The sequence below is a fragment of the Acanthaster planci genome, linkage group LG17, assembly GCF_054643075.1.
Source record: "Acanthaster planci isolate LZ-2023a linkage group LG17, COTS_SCS, whole genome shotgun sequence".
Taxonomy (NCBI): domain Eukaryota; kingdom Metazoa; phylum Echinodermata; class Asteroidea; order Valvatida; family Acanthasteridae; genus Acanthaster; species Acanthaster planci.
This window is the reverse complement of record NC_141793.1, coordinates 2,411,651-2,431,447: the sequence shown is the minus strand read 5'-3', so window position 1 is coordinate 2,431,447 and position 19,797 is coordinate 2,411,651. Positions and strand designations below refer to the sequence as shown.

The 19,797-nt window shown below is 44.4% G+C and overlaps 3 protein-coding genes across 12 annotated transcripts in view; 2 read left to right on the top strand and 1 right to left on the bottom strand.

Moving 5' to 3' along the window:
• The window catches only part of LOC110982591 (ATP-citrate synthase-like), a 28,012-nt gene extending 23,822 nt beyond the window's left edge, over positions 1-4,190 (top strand). For all 4 annotated transcript variants that reach the window (XM_022241120.2, XM_022241117.2, XM_022241119.2 and 1 more), the window contains one exon: positions 740-4,190. In XM_022241120.2, coding sequence (XP_022096812.2) covers positions 740-828 — 89 coding nt within the window. In that variant the 3' untranslated portion in view covers positions 829-4,190. The remainder of the gene's footprint in view (positions 1-739) is intronic.
• Positions 2,532-12,756, bottom strand: LOC110982592 (uncharacterized). Of its 7 annotated transcripts, none has more exons than XM_022241125.2 (5): positions 12,617-12,756; positions 11,192-11,328; positions 9,185-9,400; positions 5,792-7,562; positions 2,532-5,023 (listed from the first exon to the last, which is right to left on the bottom strand). In XM_022241125.2, the coding sequence occupies exons 4-5, from the start codon at positions 7,499-7,501 to the stop codon at positions 4,793-4,795; spliced, it is 1,941 nt and encodes a 646-aa protein (XP_022096817.1). In that variant the 5' UTR covers positions 7,502-7,562; positions 9,185-9,400; positions 11,192-11,328; positions 12,617-12,756; the 3' UTR covers positions 2,532-4,792. The 7 variants fall into 7 exon arrangements, with proteins under 7 accessions (XP_022096817.1, XP_022096816.1, XP_087004160.1 ...); XM_022241124.2 differs by having other exon boundaries at positions 11,269-11,328; XM_087148034.1 differs by lacking the exon at positions 9,185-9,400.
• A 127-nt stretch (positions 12,757-12,883) lies between these two features.
• LOC110982593 (uncharacterized) lies at positions 12,884-19,641 on the top strand. Its single transcript, XM_022241127.2, has 2 exons — positions 12,884-19,358; positions 19,516-19,641. The coding sequence occupies exon 1, from the start codon at positions 13,494-13,496 to the stop codon at positions 15,474-15,476; it is 1,983 nt and encodes a 660-aa protein (XP_022096819.2). The 5' UTR covers positions 12,884-13,493; the 3' UTR covers positions 15,477-19,358; positions 19,516-19,641.
• The last annotated feature ends 156 nt before the right edge of the window (positions 19,642-19,797 follow it).

Sequence of the window (19,797 nt, the reverse complement as noted above, 5' to 3'; positions counted from 1 at the left end):
AAAGAGACATTTTTGACAAAAAGCAATTACCTCTTGGTAAATACTCATTTCTTTCCCCCCCTCGGAGTGTTTAAGAAAAAAAACAACAAAATTTAGACTTGCACCTCAGAGAGACCAGAAATACAAGAAGGAAGAAATCATCACTTATTTCCACCTCTCCCCCCTCAAAAAAAAATCCTAATTTGGTTCTAGATTCACGCATCCAGCAAACAGGTTCTACTTACAAAAACTATCGACTGGATAGGACTCATTATAGTACCATGCAGCCATTAATGGCATATAAAGAACACTCCAACTTGGGGGGAACGGTCATGCCCCCTGCTCCCCGCACACAGCAGGCCTCACTTTACTCACGTACAACAGCCACAAAAGTTACTAAGCCTGCTGTGCATTTTGTCATAGGAACATATAATTCCATATAATTCATATAATTTTCAGTTTAACCCTTTGACCCCTCAGGTGTGCAGAAGCCATTGGTGGGAATGGGAGAGTTCAGATCAGCCACATGCTGATAACCTTTGACACATAACCTTTGACCCCCTGCAAACAGGGCAATCCCTTCATAAAACCCTGCTTAAGTGCAGTGTCATTGCACAGTGTGTGTGCACAAGTGGCACTTGCAAACACTGAATTCTTAAGCCAGTGTTAGCCAGTGTTCCGTTGCCCTTTGTACTGGACACTCTCAAGGTTTTCAGTGCACAACATTGAAAGTAATGTCCACCTTCTTCCTTCTTTAAAGGCCACTTTCTGGACCAGAAGCGACTCAAACAGGGCCTGTACAGACACCCCTGGGATGACATTTCCTACATCCTGCCAGAAATGGAATAATCCAAGTGACACACATATTCCAGTGTGCCGAGGAAGAGACCATATTGGGGCAGAGGGCTCTTTGAGGAGATTGAACTCAATGGATTCCAACTGTAACTTATTACTTAAATATTATGAGCATGTTGCAACATTCCAGTCCACCCTCCCCTTTTAGAAATGGAATAATCCGTGTTGTGCATAGTGCATGTACATTAGCAAAAGACAGAAACTGTTCCTATCAAACAGCAGTGTTTTAGTTCGGGGTCCTTTGGCAATACTTTCCAACTATCAGACAAGCCTGCTTGATAAACATCAGCACCATTATTTACTTTATTTAAAGTGTAAAAAAAAACATTAACAAGGAGATACTGGTATTTATGATTCAAAAAAAAATAACCGGCTGATGTCCGTACCCTGCTGTGTTTGATAACATCCGTTGCCCGTCAGACAGCAGGTTTTGTTTGTTCGTTTTTTGACTTTCGTTTTTGTTTTTTGCCTTGAGCAACAAACAAAAACCTATCATCCTACCCTGATGAGTCTTTAGGATTCATCAGGCTTCGAAATCTTTATTTGTTTGGATTCTGTTGGATTCAGCCTGGGGTCTGATGGCCTCAATCAGCAATCTTCCTCCTTGCTGGGGATAGGGGTAATTCCGTCGGGAGCGGACCGTAGTGTGTTCTAGATGGTGGTAGTAGCAAGTTAGGACCTAAGCGCAAGTGTTGTTTCCTCATTGGAAGGATTATTTCTGTTACAGAGATTTCTTTTTAAATTTGGCACTTTGGATGGATCAGGTAAAGCATGGTGTTGCCATGGTAACAGGCTCACATCTTTGCAGCCTCCTTATTTGTGTAGTGTTGAAAAAACTCACTGAAGTTGGCTCCAAAAAATTTATCATAACTGATTTTGTTTTATAAAGATTTGGGCCTTGGTGTCTGTTCGTGTGTGTGGTTTTCCAACATCACCAACTTAACAACAGTGCCCAGCATGATCATTTTCTGTAGAAAACAAAATCTGAAACCCAGGATGACATTCGCTAGGAATTGCGCTGATTTTTCAGACGGTGGCGCACCAGTCTATTTCATGCAGCCATAGATGTGTATATGTGCTGTATAGGATACAGTTTCTGTATAAGGTTACCAGCCTAAATCAAATGATTTATATTGCTCATGACTGGTGCCCAGTTGCTTAATTAGTGCCAAGCCACCGTTCGCATTACAAAAACAAATTCACCAAGCTGTGTTTTATGGCAGGAATCTCCTCAAAATGTGAGGCAGCTCATGGCAGAAAGAAATTACTACTCACAGAAGAAAACCTGAAACTACCAAGCTTAAAATCCACTTCCCTGAACAAAAGAGTAACTGGACTTGGCTCTAAAAATGCAAAAATTTGATTTCATGTAGTAATACCTATGGAAAAATACCAAAACCATACAATGAAAATAGTAACCGCTGGCAAAATCAGTATGCCCGTTTTGTAATCTTGCTGTATTAGCAGAAATGTTTAAAATATACAAAACTCATTTTTTGAATGCTTGCAAACACAGTTTGCCAGACAAGTAACTGTTCCAGATGTCTCGTTGTTGCACATGCAATGCTGGTTTCCCCCTGACTTTCCGGAAAGTCTCTTGGAAGGTGCCAAAAGTTCAGGGGTCACCTTTCGGGTCAGGGGTCAGCCATGCATACTAGTTGCCGTGCCAGAGAGGAAGCAGGAACTACATAATTGGGAGATAAAAGTAGCTTTGCTGAGCTGAAAGAGGAAGAAGCAGTATTTTTTTTTTCAAGAAAGGAAATCACTTGCGCTTGAAGGAGAGCGGGGGATTTTTATTGGTTTTGTCTGAAAATATCTATTACAGTATTTATGTTTCCGAAATCGGTGCCACTGATTCTTAGCTGCGATTGTTCTGGTTGGCATGTGACATGGTTGGAGGCCCATTCTTAAAAAAAGACGAAAACTGAGTGAATATTGTTTTTGGGTGAGAAATCGGCTTATTAAGCGACAAAGAAAAATTTGACGGTGTGCAACTTGATTTTTTGCCATTGATCCACGCAATTCAAGCCAGCATGGTACATTTTATAGCAAACGGGAGGTACGGTGACCTCACAAGGTGTTCCATGTGTTGTATTCTGGGTACCAGGTGGGGGTCAGTGGAAAGATGGCCACCTCCAAATCATTTGGCTTCTGCTTGGAATAATGTGCACCTATTTGGCAGCCAGTGGCCTTGTCTTCAGTCATTGTGGTGTTGCCAGTCTTGGTTAAGTCATTCAGACATGGTCGATCGTTGGGAATACCTCTTGGGGCTTGATTCAAAGCTTTTATTTTGGGGCTGCGGCTTTTAGAATTTGCAGTTGGCGCTGTGTGGGCAATAGCCGTATAGCCATAGGCCACAGTGCCCATTTTTGACCCGGCCATAGTGTGTATTATTGACTCCTGGAAGATGGAGACTACGCAGACAGCTGTCCAACCAGTCTCACTTCTTTGGGCAATGGAAAACCGTGGTCATGACGCATGTCACTTGCCCCGAGCAGTTAGTGTCACAATGAACTTTTTTTTTACTAATCATCATTTAAATGCTGAGCCGTTATAACCATCTTTCGGCAGAAAAAAAGACCCAGCCGAAAAATCCCCAACTTGTATCCAGATAAACAGAGTGTGGCAACATTATAGGCAATGGATCGGCCAGTGCCGTTTTGATGGTGCTTACATGTGCAACGTCGATCTGTACTTCTCAAGTCACATGACCATGCACAAGGCATGACACTATCAAGTTGCAAGATCAAGGAAACCCAAAACCATTTTCATAGCTTTGGTTACAATTGATCAAAACTGTGACCTGATGTCCCGTGGCATATCAGTAATATTTAACCAGTGCTTTGTTTGGTTGACTTTGAGATAATTGTCATGACGACATCGGGCTTTGCCTCCTATCGGGGGAGGGGGAAATCAGGAGTAAAGGGCATCAAACGCGAAGTTCGTAATAGCTTCCTTGTTTACCTCGCTCGCTAGAATTTGTTGTTGGAAACTTGTAAAATGCAAAATTACCGGCAGTTGCCGAATGCTTGTATTGATGTCAATTTGAAAGGTATTTGTCTTGATAAGTTAATTGTGAGAGTATTTGAATTCAACTCAGTTTAAAAAATAAACATATTTTATATTAGATTATGAACAGTTATAAATTTGTAAATTTATATACGTCATATGTCAAGTGATTGCTTTGTGTACCATTGAGCATACCACATAAAGTTTAAACATTAAGCGATATTTCTGTGTATTGTACAGAAGTAGATTACATGGCGAAAATAAAGGTAGAATTAGTTTAACTTTGAATAAGTCTCGTAGACAGTTTAACAATATGAATTCGAAAATACATCTGAATAACCATGGGAGATTTTTGATGTTTCTGCCTGCTGCTTTCTCGTTGCCACCAGACGAGACTTTGTACTTTTTTTTTCAAACGCTGCAGCATGCCTCGTTGTTAAAGGTTTGCCTTTTGAAGCCACTGAATATTTAACAGCTTAATCATTACAACCGTCACCGACTGTGGCGAAATTCTTGGAACTAGATTGCATCAGACGTTGGCTTATTGAAATGAAACCATGGATAGTTTTTCGGGTTTTTTTTTTTTTTTTTTAATTTTTGCCCCTCATAACAAAAATGGAAGCACTAAAGTGAAATACGTGAGAAATTAATGTCAGTTAATCTGATGAAGAACTTTTACTTTGTGATTAATTACGTCTAATTGTTTTAAGCCGCATTTTTAAAAAGTGAAAGTGAGACATGTAGCCCCAAATAGTCTGGCACCACCCAATTTAACATACAACTGAATACGACAGATTCTAGGAACACGATTAAAATGGCCCCCACGCCATGAATAAGGCCTGTTGAGAAGTACCACTTACTGTGTAAAGTAAAGAAACGTACCGTAGTCCGTTCTTTACAGCTCTTAACCAATCAGGTGCCACTTGAGTGTGACAAGTCAGGTGACCAATCAGGTTGAGCCGATATTGTCATCTCTGCTTCTTGCCGGCCAGTTGGGTTGCGCTTCGGGAATGAACTGGCACAGCGATTGGCCGAGGCGGTGCCAGTCTTCGACCCTGAACTGCCCCTTGTAGCACCTGATGAAGGTGAGGTGTTCCAGCTCCCTGGGAACGAGGCAAGGCCGGAGCATGATGGGTACCACGCACGGTCGTTGCAGGTTCGTCATGTGAGCTCGCTGAACCTGAAAGGCATTAATTGGTTCAAAAACTTCTAGAAGTCGCGCTCAAAAAGCAATTTACATTAAAAGGAAGTACAATTTGGCATTTGGCTTACGAGAACCCTACAAATTACCACACGTGACAGATTCTGAAGGTGAGTGTTCATTTGAAAACTGACTTGACATTAACGTTAAACGTTACATTTACGATGGTTTTGAAATGGTTACGTATTTATTGTTATTTTAGAATACTTCACGTGAACTGAGTATTTTCTAGTTCTGTTACCCTTTAATGAACATTAGCAGTGTTGCATCGAGTCCACCACAAGTCCTTTCACAAGGTCAGTCATAAGTAACAGGGTGAACATGGATAAAAGAATGCTTTTGTCGCAGTTTATTTGAATAGCTTGTGGACTGGCTTCAGACAGAGTGAAGTGTGATGGACTTGCAGGGATTTGTGATGGACTTGTATACAACACCGAACATCAGCCGCTGAGAAGGATATCAGACTGTGAACACCGAATCCAGTGTTTTTGCCAAAATGGGAGAGCAGTATTGGTAGTGACTGCAACACATTTCAAAGGACGGATCATGTCTGCACACAATGTCATGACTTGTACGACTATCGGATGGACCGTATGTTGAAAACAAAATAAAATTTACATGGTGATGTTTCATCTTCTAATGTCCACGGTGTTAGTTTCTCCTTGTATACATCCCGCACACAAACACTGTTGCTTTGGACCTGTAACTCTTATTAACATTGCAAAAGAAATAAGGAAAATGGAATACCTCATAGCGACACCACTGGTCCCGGTGAGAGTCGGGAGTCATGATGATCAATGTGCGAAAGGAATTGGAGACAGATTCGGCAATGTTTTCGGCAATGGCTGCCCCCAGTTGATAATCCCGGTACCTGATGTTCCCTTTGAGATTAAACTCCGTCTCCAGCCGCCTAACCAGCGCCACTGACCACTTGTTGTCGATGTGCGAGAAGCTGATGAAGAAGTCGTACTTGAAGGCGCCCTGGTTACGGCTGACGTAGTGTGCTGCGTCCGCCGAAGGCTGGGGGTGGTCGTCCCCCAGGACGTTGACGTAGCCCGGCCGGTCCTGGCTGCTGTAGTCGAACCGGGCCAGGTCGCACTCGAACCCCTGACAGTTCACGCCGTGCCGGTGCCGCCAGGCGTCCTCCAGGACCGTCGCCTGCTGCCTCATCTTCCTGCGGGCCTTCTCTTTCTGGGTGGACTGCATCGCGGCGCCCTCTTCCTCCCCGAGGGACGCCAGGCACGTGGCCCAGCGCTCGTGGGTCACGGAAAGATCGAACTCGTCGTCCTGCTCACTCTTGACGGCGTTGCTGAAATACCGAAGAGCTTTGTAGGGCTGCTTCAACAAAAAATAAACGTAACCCAGGTCTGAGAAATCGGCGTGCGTTTCCTTCAACTCCGCCGCCCGAGTGAAATCAGACAGTGCAACTTGTAAAAGTTCATCGACGTCCTTGTCCGAAAATGTTTCCCTCTGATCCTGATCTTCGTACATCTTCATGGACAGGGAAGCACGACTCCTCAAGGCGCTCCAAGACTCCTTCTTGTGCAGGCTTCGGTCGAGGAGCTCCTTTGCACGATCGTACATCTTGAGGTCTGTAAACTGGGCTCCTGTCCTCGCCAGGACTTCGGCATTATCTGGCTGAAGTTCCAGAGCCTTTTCAAAACAGTCTGTGGCCGTGAAGTTGCAGGTATCGTCGTCCAGCGCGTCCGCCAGCGTCTTGCCGGGACAGACCGAAAGGAGGGCACCAATGAAGACCCAGGACAGTGCCTGCAGATCCAGGCCTACTCCTTCCACTCTTGTCACGTGGTGGAAGCATTCCACCACCTCCCTCATCCCTTGTTCGGTGTCCTGCTCGTCTTGGACGGCCCCGCTGTGCAGCATCTGCATGTACCGCCGGTGCAGCGCCAAGCCGTAGTCGTACATCCACTCGGCCCTCTCAGGCACCGTCAATGCCCCCTCCGCGCACTGCACCGCCTTGCTGATGTGCGACAGGTACGTGAAACATCTCCGGTGCTCCTGGAAGTGCCGGAGGGCGAACGCCCGGTCGGCGTAAGACCGAGCCACGTGGACGGGGTCCCGCTTCGTCAGCAGCCCCCGGAGGGTCTCTAAACCGGCTCGGTACTGCTTCATGCGGGACTGCCGCCTGTAGATGACCGTCAAGTTCCCCAAGGCAGTGATGTTGCTCGCATCCTTGGCCACCACTTCGTCGAATTTTGCCTCGGCGTCTTCAGTCAGTCCCAGGGAGTAGTAGACGAAGCCGAGGAGATTGGTGAGGGAGAGCCAAAGAGAGGGCCTCGTCTCGAAATCAGCATCCCTTCCCTCCAAAAACTTTTTCTCCAGCGTCAAGGTCCTCTTATCGATGCCATGGAGATCCATCCAGGTTAGATGGCATCCCATCGCACCTATCACCTCTTCATCTTCGTCATATCCCCACCCTCTTCCGTCTGAAGAAAACATCTTCCTGGATAACAGACCCGAGTGCTGTGCTGGGAAAGGGTCAAAGAGCAGCCTCTGACAACTGCATTCGTGAACAAAGAGAAGATCCAAGTGATGGTTGAGTACAAAATTCCTTGAAGTATTTTCGCTTAGTGTAGTTTAATTCTTGTTCTTTTGGACTCAAACCTGCGCACTGCCATGCTCCCTGACCTTACCGTGCTCGGCTGACCGAATTGAGTCTGTGTATTGTGGTCAGGATTCGTGGGGCTTTCCGGACCTCGCAGGTTCGAATCCCTCATCTGGTTTTGTTACGCCCCCTTTCGGAGATTCAATACTTTCGATGCTGAGCGATATGCGCACTCCGTCCACGTGACCCCACCACTTTGACCGAATGCCCTCGCAACTTTGTTTTGACTGCCCATTAAAACACGGAAACAATCATCGGTAAAATATGGACACTATTGACGGTCGGCGTTTGTTACACTTTTGAGGAGAGAAACAAACTGGATGGTGGAGAACCATCAACGCGAAGCTTCCCGAATCAAGTTTCAAAATATTATCCGTCACACAGAAAACAGGAGAATTTATCTCTTCATAAATTCATCAGATAGGTCTTAAGCAAATCTACAATCTACAATAATGAAACCCAAATTACATGTAATGACTTGGTCAGTGACGTGTTTAACCCATGTCGAACGTCAGAGTGTAGTGGCTTCGCTTTCGCTATGATGTCAAGCTGAACGACCTAATCTCACCTCTTTCGGCGCAATTTTTCTGGCCACTGACGTCAAGGACGTGTTTAATAAAATCTGGACTCGCAATGCCCTTAATCAGCTTATAGAGATCATTGAATCCACTCGCGGCCATTTTACCGAGCCGAATACAAAGCTTTCCTGGGAGTGCCCGCCTTTGTTCTTCCTGACATCAATAGAAGGGGGCCAGCTCACGCTTTTGTATTCGGCTCGGTAAAATGGCCGCTGGTTGGCTTCTTTTTCATACAAAGGCGTTGCAATTGCAGGTTTTTTATATACGTCCGTGACTGACGTACTTAATTTGGTGCCTTTGTAAGCTGGAGTTGCGCTCATTCGAAAAAAAAAACTAAAGCTACGATCATTTTTAACCTTAATTGTAGTACACAGTGGACAGAAAATGCAATGTTGCACTGGAAAATTCTTCCAAATGCTTCTTTCTTTCAATTCAAGTGGATTCCAAATGTAATGGGAAGAATTTAGCGCTTCTTACATCTGAAACTAGCGCTTTAAAAGGGCAATCAGTAAATGTGATCAAACGGTATCTATAGCGAAATATGGTAAGAGCACACCTTCGCGTGATTGAAACGAAGTCGTAATTAACCCTGCATAAGGTAGGATGCATCACGGTGACATCCCACGCCTACGTTTGTTGAGAAGACATTTTTCCCCCGTAAATCGTGAATGCTTATCCGGATAACCGTACAAGCACTTTAACACACCGAGGGTGATTTATTAATTTCTACTGGTTTTTATTTTCAATTAGCCTATGCGTGACAATGCAGCCTGACTAATATAGTAATTCAGCAAGGAACAAAAGTAACACTATTGGCTCCCTGCGCGACTTGCTGCGCACTGTAACTGGTATCTACAAGGTCAATACACAAGTATCACAAAAGAACATTATTTATATTTACACAAAAGGCTCATAGTTCACGCTTCGTTTGTCACATACCTAATTGCCTTGTGTAGCCTGCCTATGCACGAAAGCTCTCAGCTTGTTGTAATCCCAAAACTTCAAACTCTAACGACGGATTTTAGTTTGAATTGCTCTGCGGGATGCTCGAGAACCAAATTCCTGCTTCTATAAATAGACGTGCGCCTGCGTCCAAGAGAGATTCTGGTGCATTATGTCCACAAAGACTTCCTTTTCTGGTGCTGTGTTTTCAACCTTAAATTTCGAGAGAAAAAAAAGATTCAAGTATTTAAAATGCAGAGCCGCTTGGTTTTTTTTGGGGGGGGGTCTCCTTTCGTTGTTTTATTCTCGAACTTTGGCTGTGAAAGAAATTGTATATGTTCTCAACCAGCGATTTGAAACCACGGTCACGTTGGAACAGCCAATTTTATTAATTAAAGGAACCTACCACTGAGTTTCAGAAGAGATGTAGAGACCTATTCAACCCATTCATCTAGGTCTCCACAAGGCAGCATATTCCGAAACGAGGAATTTCTAGGAATGGCGCCTTGTGGAGACCCAGGAGCCAATTTTTGAAAGAATCCTTTAGGGTTTCACAGATATGTGTTCCATATACCGTGTTCATTTGTGCTATATTTCCTTCTGTTTACCTTCGTTACACCGGCATGTAGATCATAGCAATCCATTTCCCAGCAAAGACGATTTAAAGCAAAAAAAAAAAACAATACACAACATGCGTCAAATCGAGTATTGTTTCTGCAGATCTAAGTTCGAACCCACACTTACGTTCCTTCGCCTTCCAAAATGGTTTCACCAGACAGTGCGCATGGAGATGAAACTGCTCCACAGTAGAGCTGTCGGGTGTCGCAAATTCATGGCAGCCATACTGTTACTTCCCAATTCCAAACAACGGTAACAGCGTGACACACACAAGCTCCCTTTCCCCAAACTACCTGTAGTTTTTTTTTCTTCTACTAAATTTCCGGGTTCAGCGATTTTCAGGTTCTACCGTTTCCACCATGCTGCATTTCTCCGACAATACATAGCAGCGTGTGGTTTGTGAAAAGCGATCCCGGAGGAGTGGCCCATTCCTCATTCACAAAACTAAACTAAGGGCTTAACAATCCAGAGAATTTGGTAGAGTTGGGTTTTTAAAAGAAACAGCTAATTTCAGAAGAAGCAAGATATGAGGTGGAGAGAACCCCCCACCTGCCGCTTTGTGTTGGTCATTGTTTCACTGGAATTCTTTTCAGACATCTAGGAGGACGTGTTTGGTAACAAAAGTCTAGAGTTTGAATAGCGATTAAACATGTTTGTTAGGGGGTACCCCTCGGTCTCCTCGTTTCTTGCTGGATATTGCTAAATTCCCAGGTGCAGTCCCTATCACATAATTCAAACATTACACCAAGAATCATTTTCAACAAGACATATTTAATCTCGGGCCGAGTCGTATAGGCTATCGGATGAAATATCTTGAAAACCAGCTTCATTTGTGATTCACAGAGTCAATTGTCACAATAAAAAGCCCCGCAAGAACTACCCCTATTACTGTAAACATCTGTACACTACACCAGCAGCATCACAAATATTACAACAGAACTCTGTTGTCTTTTATTTACCTTTGGATTGAACAACAGATTTACAGACCTTAAATAGAAACAAAACCCGAACAGTTATGACTGAAATAGAAACACCGAACGTCACAAAACTAACGTCGTTTTTTCAACCTAGCTTGATAAACCTCCACCAACGATCCTGTGACGCAGTAGAAAGGCCAGGCCAGTACTTGAAGTTGCATTAACCAGTTCCGCACCTGAAGGTTATGCCTGTAGTGTACGGTAATTGTTTGCGCGCCCCTTTAAACGCCTGACCCAGTTGAAACGCCGGGGATTTCCCACTCGTTTAACTTGCCATGGCGATTCCGGGGTAGGTAATGTACATGTACATGTACTGTGACCTTTGCTTCGTAGCTGGGTCATGGGTGGAGTCGATAAACTCAGACCAGTAAAATGACCTGCCATAGACAATAATGGTAACTACCCTCACCTCAAAAAAGCAGGAAAACCCTCTCAAGTTTCTCTGGTTTTCAAGACACACATCAACTCAAAGACTGAAATACGTACAAGTTGTCATGAGTCCCATTGGTGGTCTCTTCCCCTCTGTTTTACGAACCCCCAGTCGGACTGCAAAAGTAATAGGCAGATAAAATTGAGCGCATGTCAATTTGTGACTTTGTCCGCGCAAGCAGTTTGGGGCATATTTACTGCAGACTCGACAGTAGTGATGAAATGATATAGTATTATTACCATACCGTTCAAGTCAGGGCCCAGTTTAAAAGAATAGACCACGAGGACCAAGACACAGGAAATTTTGGGGACGGTTTTCACCTTTGTAAGATATTGGCCCCTATATTGTAACTTCAGGGCACATACTTCAATCGAAACAAAGATGGCCATCACAGACAATACTCAGAGCTGTGCACATAATGATGACTGTAGGCAAGCACATTAATTATTAATGCTGCTATGTTTCGAATCAAATGCGACACAACACTCCCAGCATTGAAGGTCCCTGGGACATAGCGATTATGATTTACTTGGACAGCCTATGGTACTGATCCATCGTAACCCCCCCCCTCGAAAAACGTGACACCCTGTAGGTCTGATGATATATAACCTTTACACAATTTTGACACAGTCAAGTGTGCATAATATACACAATCACTCCGACAAGCATTCCTGTGACCTACGACCTCACCACGCCTAAGCATTAAAAATTAAACCATTCTCTAAAAAATTTCCACCCGCCCCTGCGATCTGTCCCTTCATTTATTTACTTTTCTCTGTCGTTTGAAGAAATGTGTTTTAGCAAATTAATTACTTCGGGGGAGAGGGTACTATAATTGATAGAAACCCAGTTAAATAGGGCCATCCTGACTTCACTTTCATTTGGCACAAATCACAGAACTGGGAGCAAAGGATTTCACAGCAGAGACTGGAAAGTTGAACTCTGACACGCTTAGTAATCGCATTATATATATACATATATCCGTCGCCGTCTCTTCTCGCAGGCTGCTTACGCGTACTTACATGTACATGTACATGCTAATGTCCATTGTACAGTGTACATTTATCTTTCTCTATGAGTGCACGTACATGGCCGTGCAAATTTGCGACAATGGGTAACCACCTCTCCACGCGTATGGTTAGCCTCAAGAGTACAGTGTATTGAAATGGAGAATGGAAAGTCCCAGGCAGGAATGCCAACGTCTGTTGGTCGCTTTTTGCGCGAGTGCAGTTTCTGTTTATGCTGTGGCTGGCAATGCGAGCTATGTTAGGCTTGCCGGGTACCCTGACTGCATCAGATAAGCGAAGCTACAGATTCGTTGTACAGTACAAATTTCTTCAACATCAGCTTGGAGAACTTAATTGTGATATTCGCAGCGGTTATTGTTAGTTTAGTTCAGTTTACCTGAGCAGGACGACACACAGTTGCACGTGCATATCCTTCGCACAGAGGAAAGGTGACTGAGTTTATCTGTCTGCACACCGTACTTCTATAGACACGTTAATCGATAATCTGCCTGGGCCATTCTTATATTCTGGTGTACATTGCCGCGCGTCGTTTGGGTGTGTGCCTCAGGATGAACACCTAACGCATACTGTTTGGAGGCAACTCGTCATAATTATGCACCAAGCAACGGAGGAAAGAGTGAGTGACTTCTTGCACCTTTGCTGCTTTATCGCAGTATGGACTGGGGACCGTGTGATGATGTCAGTGCAATACCCGGGCCAGTGCTACGGGTAACAGGCAGAATGTTTTTGTATGGCCACGCGACGGGTTTGATTTTCTTAAAGGTGCTTGGCCCACCCTTCATTCAGAAACTGAAAGTTAACCACACTTCACAGTTGCTGTGTGCCAGGCCCTGCTGATGCAAGGGTTGCCATGCAGCGAATATAAATCGATTGAGTCAGAGTTTCAATTATTTCCAAAGCGTTTATCGTGGATGCAAGTGATATGCAGTACTTGTGCTCTTACATGGATGTCTTGCATCTCTATAGGCATTTTGTGGCGTTCAAAATGACCACAAACCCGAATGACGAGTTCCTTGAAGACATCCAAGAGAGCCGTCACGACGCAGAGAACTGTACGACATGTGCCTTTTCTTTTGTTTTTGACACAAAGCGAGGTGTCATGATATGACTGTGTGAATTGGATCAACGACTCTAGTTTTCATCTGGATGAATCTGTTCTATTTTTTAAAACTCGAGATGGCCGGGTCGAAGGGTAGAGTAAAATACTGTATTTGAATGACAAAATCCACCGTCCTCATCGACAGTGTCTATCCATGGGTAGCCTGAATTACTGCGATGGGTATCAACTCATTGGGTGGAGGGATTACTACTATATCATGGCCTCTGCGACACGGGCCAGTGACATGATAGAGTCCTTTGGTTGTCATCTGAGCTGGACCGAACTACGCCCCGTCGTTGCCGACCGACAGGCCCTCAGCCGGGAGGAAGGCATCCTGGTAAAGGAGCAGTGGGACTTTGACGATCGCCCGACCTACTACACGGCTATCCGGAATCTCCAGGGATTCATCGCCTACCACCTCAATAAACACGATCAGGCCTTGGCGTTCTTTCAGGATGTACTAGACAAGGACGAGAACAACATCAATGGCTTGGGGAACATGGCTGTCCTTCATGAAAAACTGTATGAGATTGACGAGGTAAAGCGTTACCGGGAAAAACTTCAAAGTGTCCTTGAGAGACCTAGTTATGAAGAAAGGGCCAGGGCCTACGCTGATAAGGCCCATGCCATTCGATACTTTGAGCAGTTTAAACGATGCTTTCGATACATGAGATTCATCGAGAGAGCTGCGACAATTGGAAGAAAATGCGATGGCCCTCAAAGAGCAGAATGGTTCTTTGACTATGCCCTGGCCTTGTATAGGAGAGACGTTCAGATGCTGTACCTCAGAAAACTTGCCAGAGAGGCCGACTGTGCACCGGAGCACTCAGAGTGCTACTCGGATGAGCGGATTTGGGAGGGGTTTTTGAAGGCTTGCAAATTTTTCTTAGAGGTAGCACGCACTAGCACCTCCAGAGATTATCAAGCTTTGTCCTGGGTGTTCCTTGGGATCCTTGTCAATCACGATCCGGAAAACAGGAGCATCGCCATGGCTTTTCCTGATGAACCAGAGATCCAACACCTCACGGCTGCTGATTGTTTTGAAAGAGGTGTTGGCATGCACCCAGAGCATGACATTGTTACCCGCAGAGTGGGATCTGAATATGTTAAACTGGGGCGCTTTGCAGAGGCCAAGTTTTGGCTGGACAAATCCCTGAACATACTCCCTTCACAGTTCGCTTACCGACATCGTGGCTCTATGTTTTTGCGCATGTATGAAGCAGCCGACGAGGAGGAGAAACGGACAGAAGATGCCAAACAGTGGCTTCGGGAAGCTGTCAAAGATTTTAACAAAGCTCTCGAAATGAAAGAGATCCACGCCGATTACTCAGACCTCGGATATGCCTATTTTCTCCTGGGCGAAACCAACAAGGCCCTGGTGAAATTCGAACGGGCTACCAGCAGTGAGCAGGACGATTACTTTGACCCGGTGTTGACCCACCAGCGATGGGCTCAGTGTCTGGAGGAAAAACGCCAGCGGGAAGGTAGCGAGTTACAGCTAGAAGAAGCCAGAAGGGTCCGAGAGAAGATCCTGGAAACACCTCTCGAGGAGGATCAGTTGGACTACTTCAGTGACGACTTTGACCATTATAGCACTAAGGAAAAGCCAGGATTTGTGCGAATTCTTCAGGACTACCACTTCTGGGCAGCTCATTCAAAGAGACGTACTTCTGAGCTCAATCCCCCGGAATCGCAGGACCCGGCATACCCAAGGAATACGCGGTACCGATATGACTTCTTCGTGTGGCACGCGGAAAGAGACAGTCGATGGACTGTGGCGTTCGTCCACAAACTGGAATCGGAGCACGGGCTCGTGGGCAGCATCCAGCGGCGAGACTTCGAGGTGGGCAGGGATGTCTCCTCCGACGTGATAAGATGTCTGAAACAGAGCTACAGGTTTGTCATCGTCCTCACACCTCGCCCGAGTTCAGCCGTGAGCTCAGGCTGGGAATCCTTTGCCATCAACCAGGCAGTGATGGAGGGAGGCCGGCGAGGCGGGGAGTACATCGTGCCGATCAAACTCCGAGAAAGCGCTGTGCCGGACGTTCTGCAGACCCTGACGGTCCGGGAGTGCGAAGAGGGTCAGATACTGAAGCAGCACTGGGACGAACTCGTGCGGAAACTTACCCAAGGATGATAACGTGCTGATTAACTCTTTAAGTCCTCATTTCTTTCATAGACTAGCCCATCCTATTCAAAGTAAGTAATAAGTGCCGCCTTGGTCTGACAAGTTGTGATCGGGCTCCAACATATCGTCCATTAATTATGCACATTTTCCCGTCTCCCAGTCAAATTACTTTACATGCATTAATAATTTCTAAAACCTGAAACATGAATTTGAATCCTGATATTTCCGCGAAGCTCTTTCAGTGGAATACGTCCGTGGTGTTAACTCTTCTTATCCCTCACAGCATTTTGCATTCAAGGTGAGAAGTTAACCGTTTCGTCATCCCATGCAACATTAATCCATGGTGACTTCATCGGATTTATCGCGAGACAGCCATTCTGGATTGTGCATGCTCCCTGAATCCACTTTGATGGGTGAATACCCTGAATTGGGAGGGAGCCTGACTATGTTTGCATAACTACGGGTATAGCTACAGTTTTTATCATGTAGAAAATAAAGGTAACACGACTTTTTATCCGTAATTTGGAACCACCTATTGAAAATTAAGGATAATTATTTATAGTTTGCCCAAATTGCATCATTGTTCGAAACAATTTCTTTTTGATTTAGGGATTGCCTGGCTTTCGATTCAAGTTTGCTTACTCATGAACAAGGTTCACAAGCTAAATTACCTCACAACCTATTAAACCTTTTGATTTCTTAAAATATGACATGAAATCATTTTATGATAATTTATTACATAAACCTTGACGGGTAAGTCGGTTCAGTAATTTTACAACATGGACTTTGGGATGACGGTAGTAGAGTAAATGCACGTAGGTCGGTCGGGGCGTGCCCAAAGTTGCTGAAATTTTGCGTATATGTACCTCTGAACAAGAAATTTTTCTCGATTTCGGTGCTGTATTCGTTTCAATTTGAACACATAAGGCAATTTTTTTCCTTTAAAAAAAGGAACCGTTAAGCATATATACGTTCAGTTAAAGTACCAAGTGAACCTTTGCTTATGTTTCGAAAGCCAAAATTCGATGGAAAAGTTAACCATATTCTTTCACTGCGATTTTTGCTAAAAAAATAACGTCCAAGCAAATTGAAAGGGGACCGTCTTGCTTAAATTCTCAGCAAGGTGTAGTAAACAATTTGAGGCCTTCGGCAGCCAGGCGGTATCTTCTTGACGAGCCTGTTACGTGTATTCCAAGTGAATAGAAATCCCAACCTTCAGAGGTTTTTTTTGTTTGTTTCAGTACCTTGTTCAGTTATATGCACTCGTATCAACGCATGGAAAGCACGTACATGACGATTTTTTCAGAAAAGTGACAGAATCCGTTCTGCTGCTGATGCTAAGTTTGTATTACTTTTTATGATCTGATTATGGTCAGTCGTCAAATGGCACCCCCATACAACCTCTGGCGTGTGGGCCGTCTCCCCGCCCCCATTTGTGTTTCATTATAAAATCATTATAAAAACAGATTTTTGTTTGTCTAGAAGATTTTTGAGGAACTAAAATCAAAAATAACTCCATGTGATACAGCTTTTGGCTATATTGGACAGAGACGCGTGGGTGGTCGTTAATCGTCAGTGACTATAGGCACGGTACATCGTACTTTGGAGTGAAACGTCGTCTGGTTATACGACTGAAATCAACTCTAGTTCATGTCACGTGCTTTCAGTGACGTATCTAGCCGTAGGCTTCTTTGACTAGGACCTGAAAACTGAACTCCTGGCCCCAAACCATATTTAGAATCGCTTTACTATTACATTGTATTTTTTTTATTTGCGCTGCAGCCAGTGCCAGGAAATCAGAAAATATGGGCGATTCACAATAGTGCCCCAAATCTGTCGACCCTTTCCAAACGCGCATTTTGGTTGACAAATTTCGCGCACTGTGATTGGCCAACCCGTTGCAAACCCTTGGCGGCGCAATATTGCGAAACGGCCGTAGTTTTCCCGCAGCTCTAACTTTTGTCCTCGACCAGTGCTGTGTTTCGGATGGGTTTACAACAGGCAGTGGTGTGAAATGTAGCCTATGCACGTTCTCGTCAGCTCTCGATTGGTTTTCCAGGTTTTTCACTTTTAGCGATCTGTCTGTTTGTCCACTTCCACATAACTCCCAAACAATTTAGATGCCTCTTCAGTGTCAGAAACAAAAGCAGTGTAATCAGATTTCCTTAATTTGATAGGTAGGCCCAAACGATTTTGAACATGTTCAGTGCTCTGTCAGTGGGAGATTTCAAGGGAGATGCTACGTTGATCATATTTATCACCAGTTTATCCCTTCCTGCCGGTTGTATACATTAAATGATGAATACACTGGTTGTGGAGGACAGCACACACCACAATTCCGGGGCTTGGCTTTTGTTCACAGCGACAAGCTTGCGAGTTCCAGTGGGAAGTGGTATTTGTCACATCCGACTCAAAGGGAAACATAGTGAAATGCGTTCCAAATACACTGCCCGATATCTGATGGTTTTTCTTTCCAAGTGTTAAAGGTTTCTTATGTAAAGAAGTATATCCGTGTCGCCAATCTCCATTTCTTGGCAACTTTGAGTAGCATATAGAAGACATCCTTATTTTGTAAAATAACAGTTTGGAAAAAAATGTTGATATCTTATCGTATAGAGACTGAGATTTTTATTTAGATTGTAAATTTCATTGTAAATTTATATTGGTATGATAGTTACTTAAGTTCCCGTACCGTTTATGCAAATTCCATAATGTGTGCTGATTAGAGTTTACTCTTGTGATCCCTACGAAACGATGTCACGTGATATATGCTGGTCCTGTGAAGGGTTTTCTGTGGTGGCTTGATGGTGTACAACGGTGATGCTAAGCAGTTCATAACGAGGAACAGGAAGTTTTAAAGAGCATTCCGCTGTTAATCGTTGACATCGATTACCCTAGAGCTTTGAAAATGGCTAGCGCATGCTCCGGCAGTGGAACAGGTTTTGGATTTCAAACTCGTTCGCAAAGAAATCTTCCCCAACTGTGGCAGCGGTCCCAATTAAGTATAGCGGTACAATCCTAAAGTAGTGCGTGGCTGGCCAATAGTACTTCAGCACAGCAGTTCGGTATTGCCCATCTGCAGTTGGGACCGATGCAATACCTGGACTGAACATAACCAGGATCCAGTTCAGTCGTGGGAAAAATTATTGAGTTTCCTTTGTGTGGCAGATATTGAATACTGAGTAAAAACTTGCGTCTCCGTATCTGTTGAGTTCGTGTGCTCGTTTTACGTGCTTGATTGTGTATTTGCCAGCCTTTCGTTTCACATATTTGGCTACTGTCGGCCATTCGCTCGATTTGCCCTGCTTCTTTGAAGCATGTTTGCGTTTACTGGTCCGGGTCAATGGTTCGGGTATCGATGTTTAATCTGTGACCTCTCCACTGATCATTTCAGTTAAACGGATACTGGGTTATCAATGGTCTCAAATCCCATGGTGGTGAGTGACCGATTGGGAAATCATTATAACCCGAACGTTTGTAAACTCTCCGAAGCAGCAATTAGTTGGTAGTTCACCCTTCTCTGTTCATATTCCCATTCCATTACATGCATTTTAATTGGCACGACCACGGACATACACGAACAAGTTACATGTACATATACATGTACGTCTCGGGACAGCGCGTATCTTTCCTATGCGAAATGGTATCTGATCTTGACACGATTTCCTGTTATGATTCTTGTGGTGCACGATCCAGGAAACGCATTGCTTTCAATTAAATATTTTCTCATAAAGCAGTTGGGAAGAATTACAGGGACTTGACCTATACCGCAACGACATTTGCGGTTATTTCTTGCCATGGCTGTTGAAAAAGTTATTTGTCGATAAAAGTGTAGGCCTTACACTGGCTTTATGTGCAACCGTAAAATGAGGCTAACACATAATAGGCTATGTGCACGAATACGAGCGATTCACAATAGTGCGCCTCCAAGAGTCTGCAACACGTCGGCCAATCACAACGTGCGAAATCTGTCCACACTTTCTACATGCGCATTGGGTCAACAGATTGCGCGCACTGTGATTGGTCAGTGCGTCGCAAACTCTTGGAGGCGCACTATTGTGAAACGCCGTATTGCGTGGCGAGTGAGTACCCATCTGTTTGAATTATGCGTGCATGCATACACTGGGAACATTGTGTCTCGGAGTATTAATAAAAAAGTCCAAAACATATCTCACTAGCAGTGTTACTGTAGTAAAGTTCCTCTCGCGAAGAGTCGTAAACAATTTCCTTATATGGAGACGGCGCGCTCATGACCGTAATCCTCTACTGTTTGCTTTGGGATATTATAAACTCCGAAGAAATAATGTCAACCCTTAATGGCTACTTTCGT

Coding starts and splice junctions, on each gene's coding strand:
- LOC110982592 (XM_022241122.2), bottom strand. CDS start 12,648: ATGCACGTGCAACTGTGTGTCGTCCTGCTCAG. Junction 7,563..12,616: donor CTGTGTGTCGTCCTGCTCAG/GTAAACTGAACT, acceptor TCACGAATGCAG/TTGTCAGAGGCTGCTCTTTG. Junction 5,024..5,791: donor ACCAGTGGTGTCGCTATGAG/GTATTCCATTTT, acceptor AATGCCTTTCAG/GTTCAGCGAGCTCACATGAC.
- LOC110982593 (XM_022241127.2), top strand. CDS start 13,494: ATGGGTAGCCTGAATTACTGCGATGGGTATCAACTCATTGGGTGGAGG.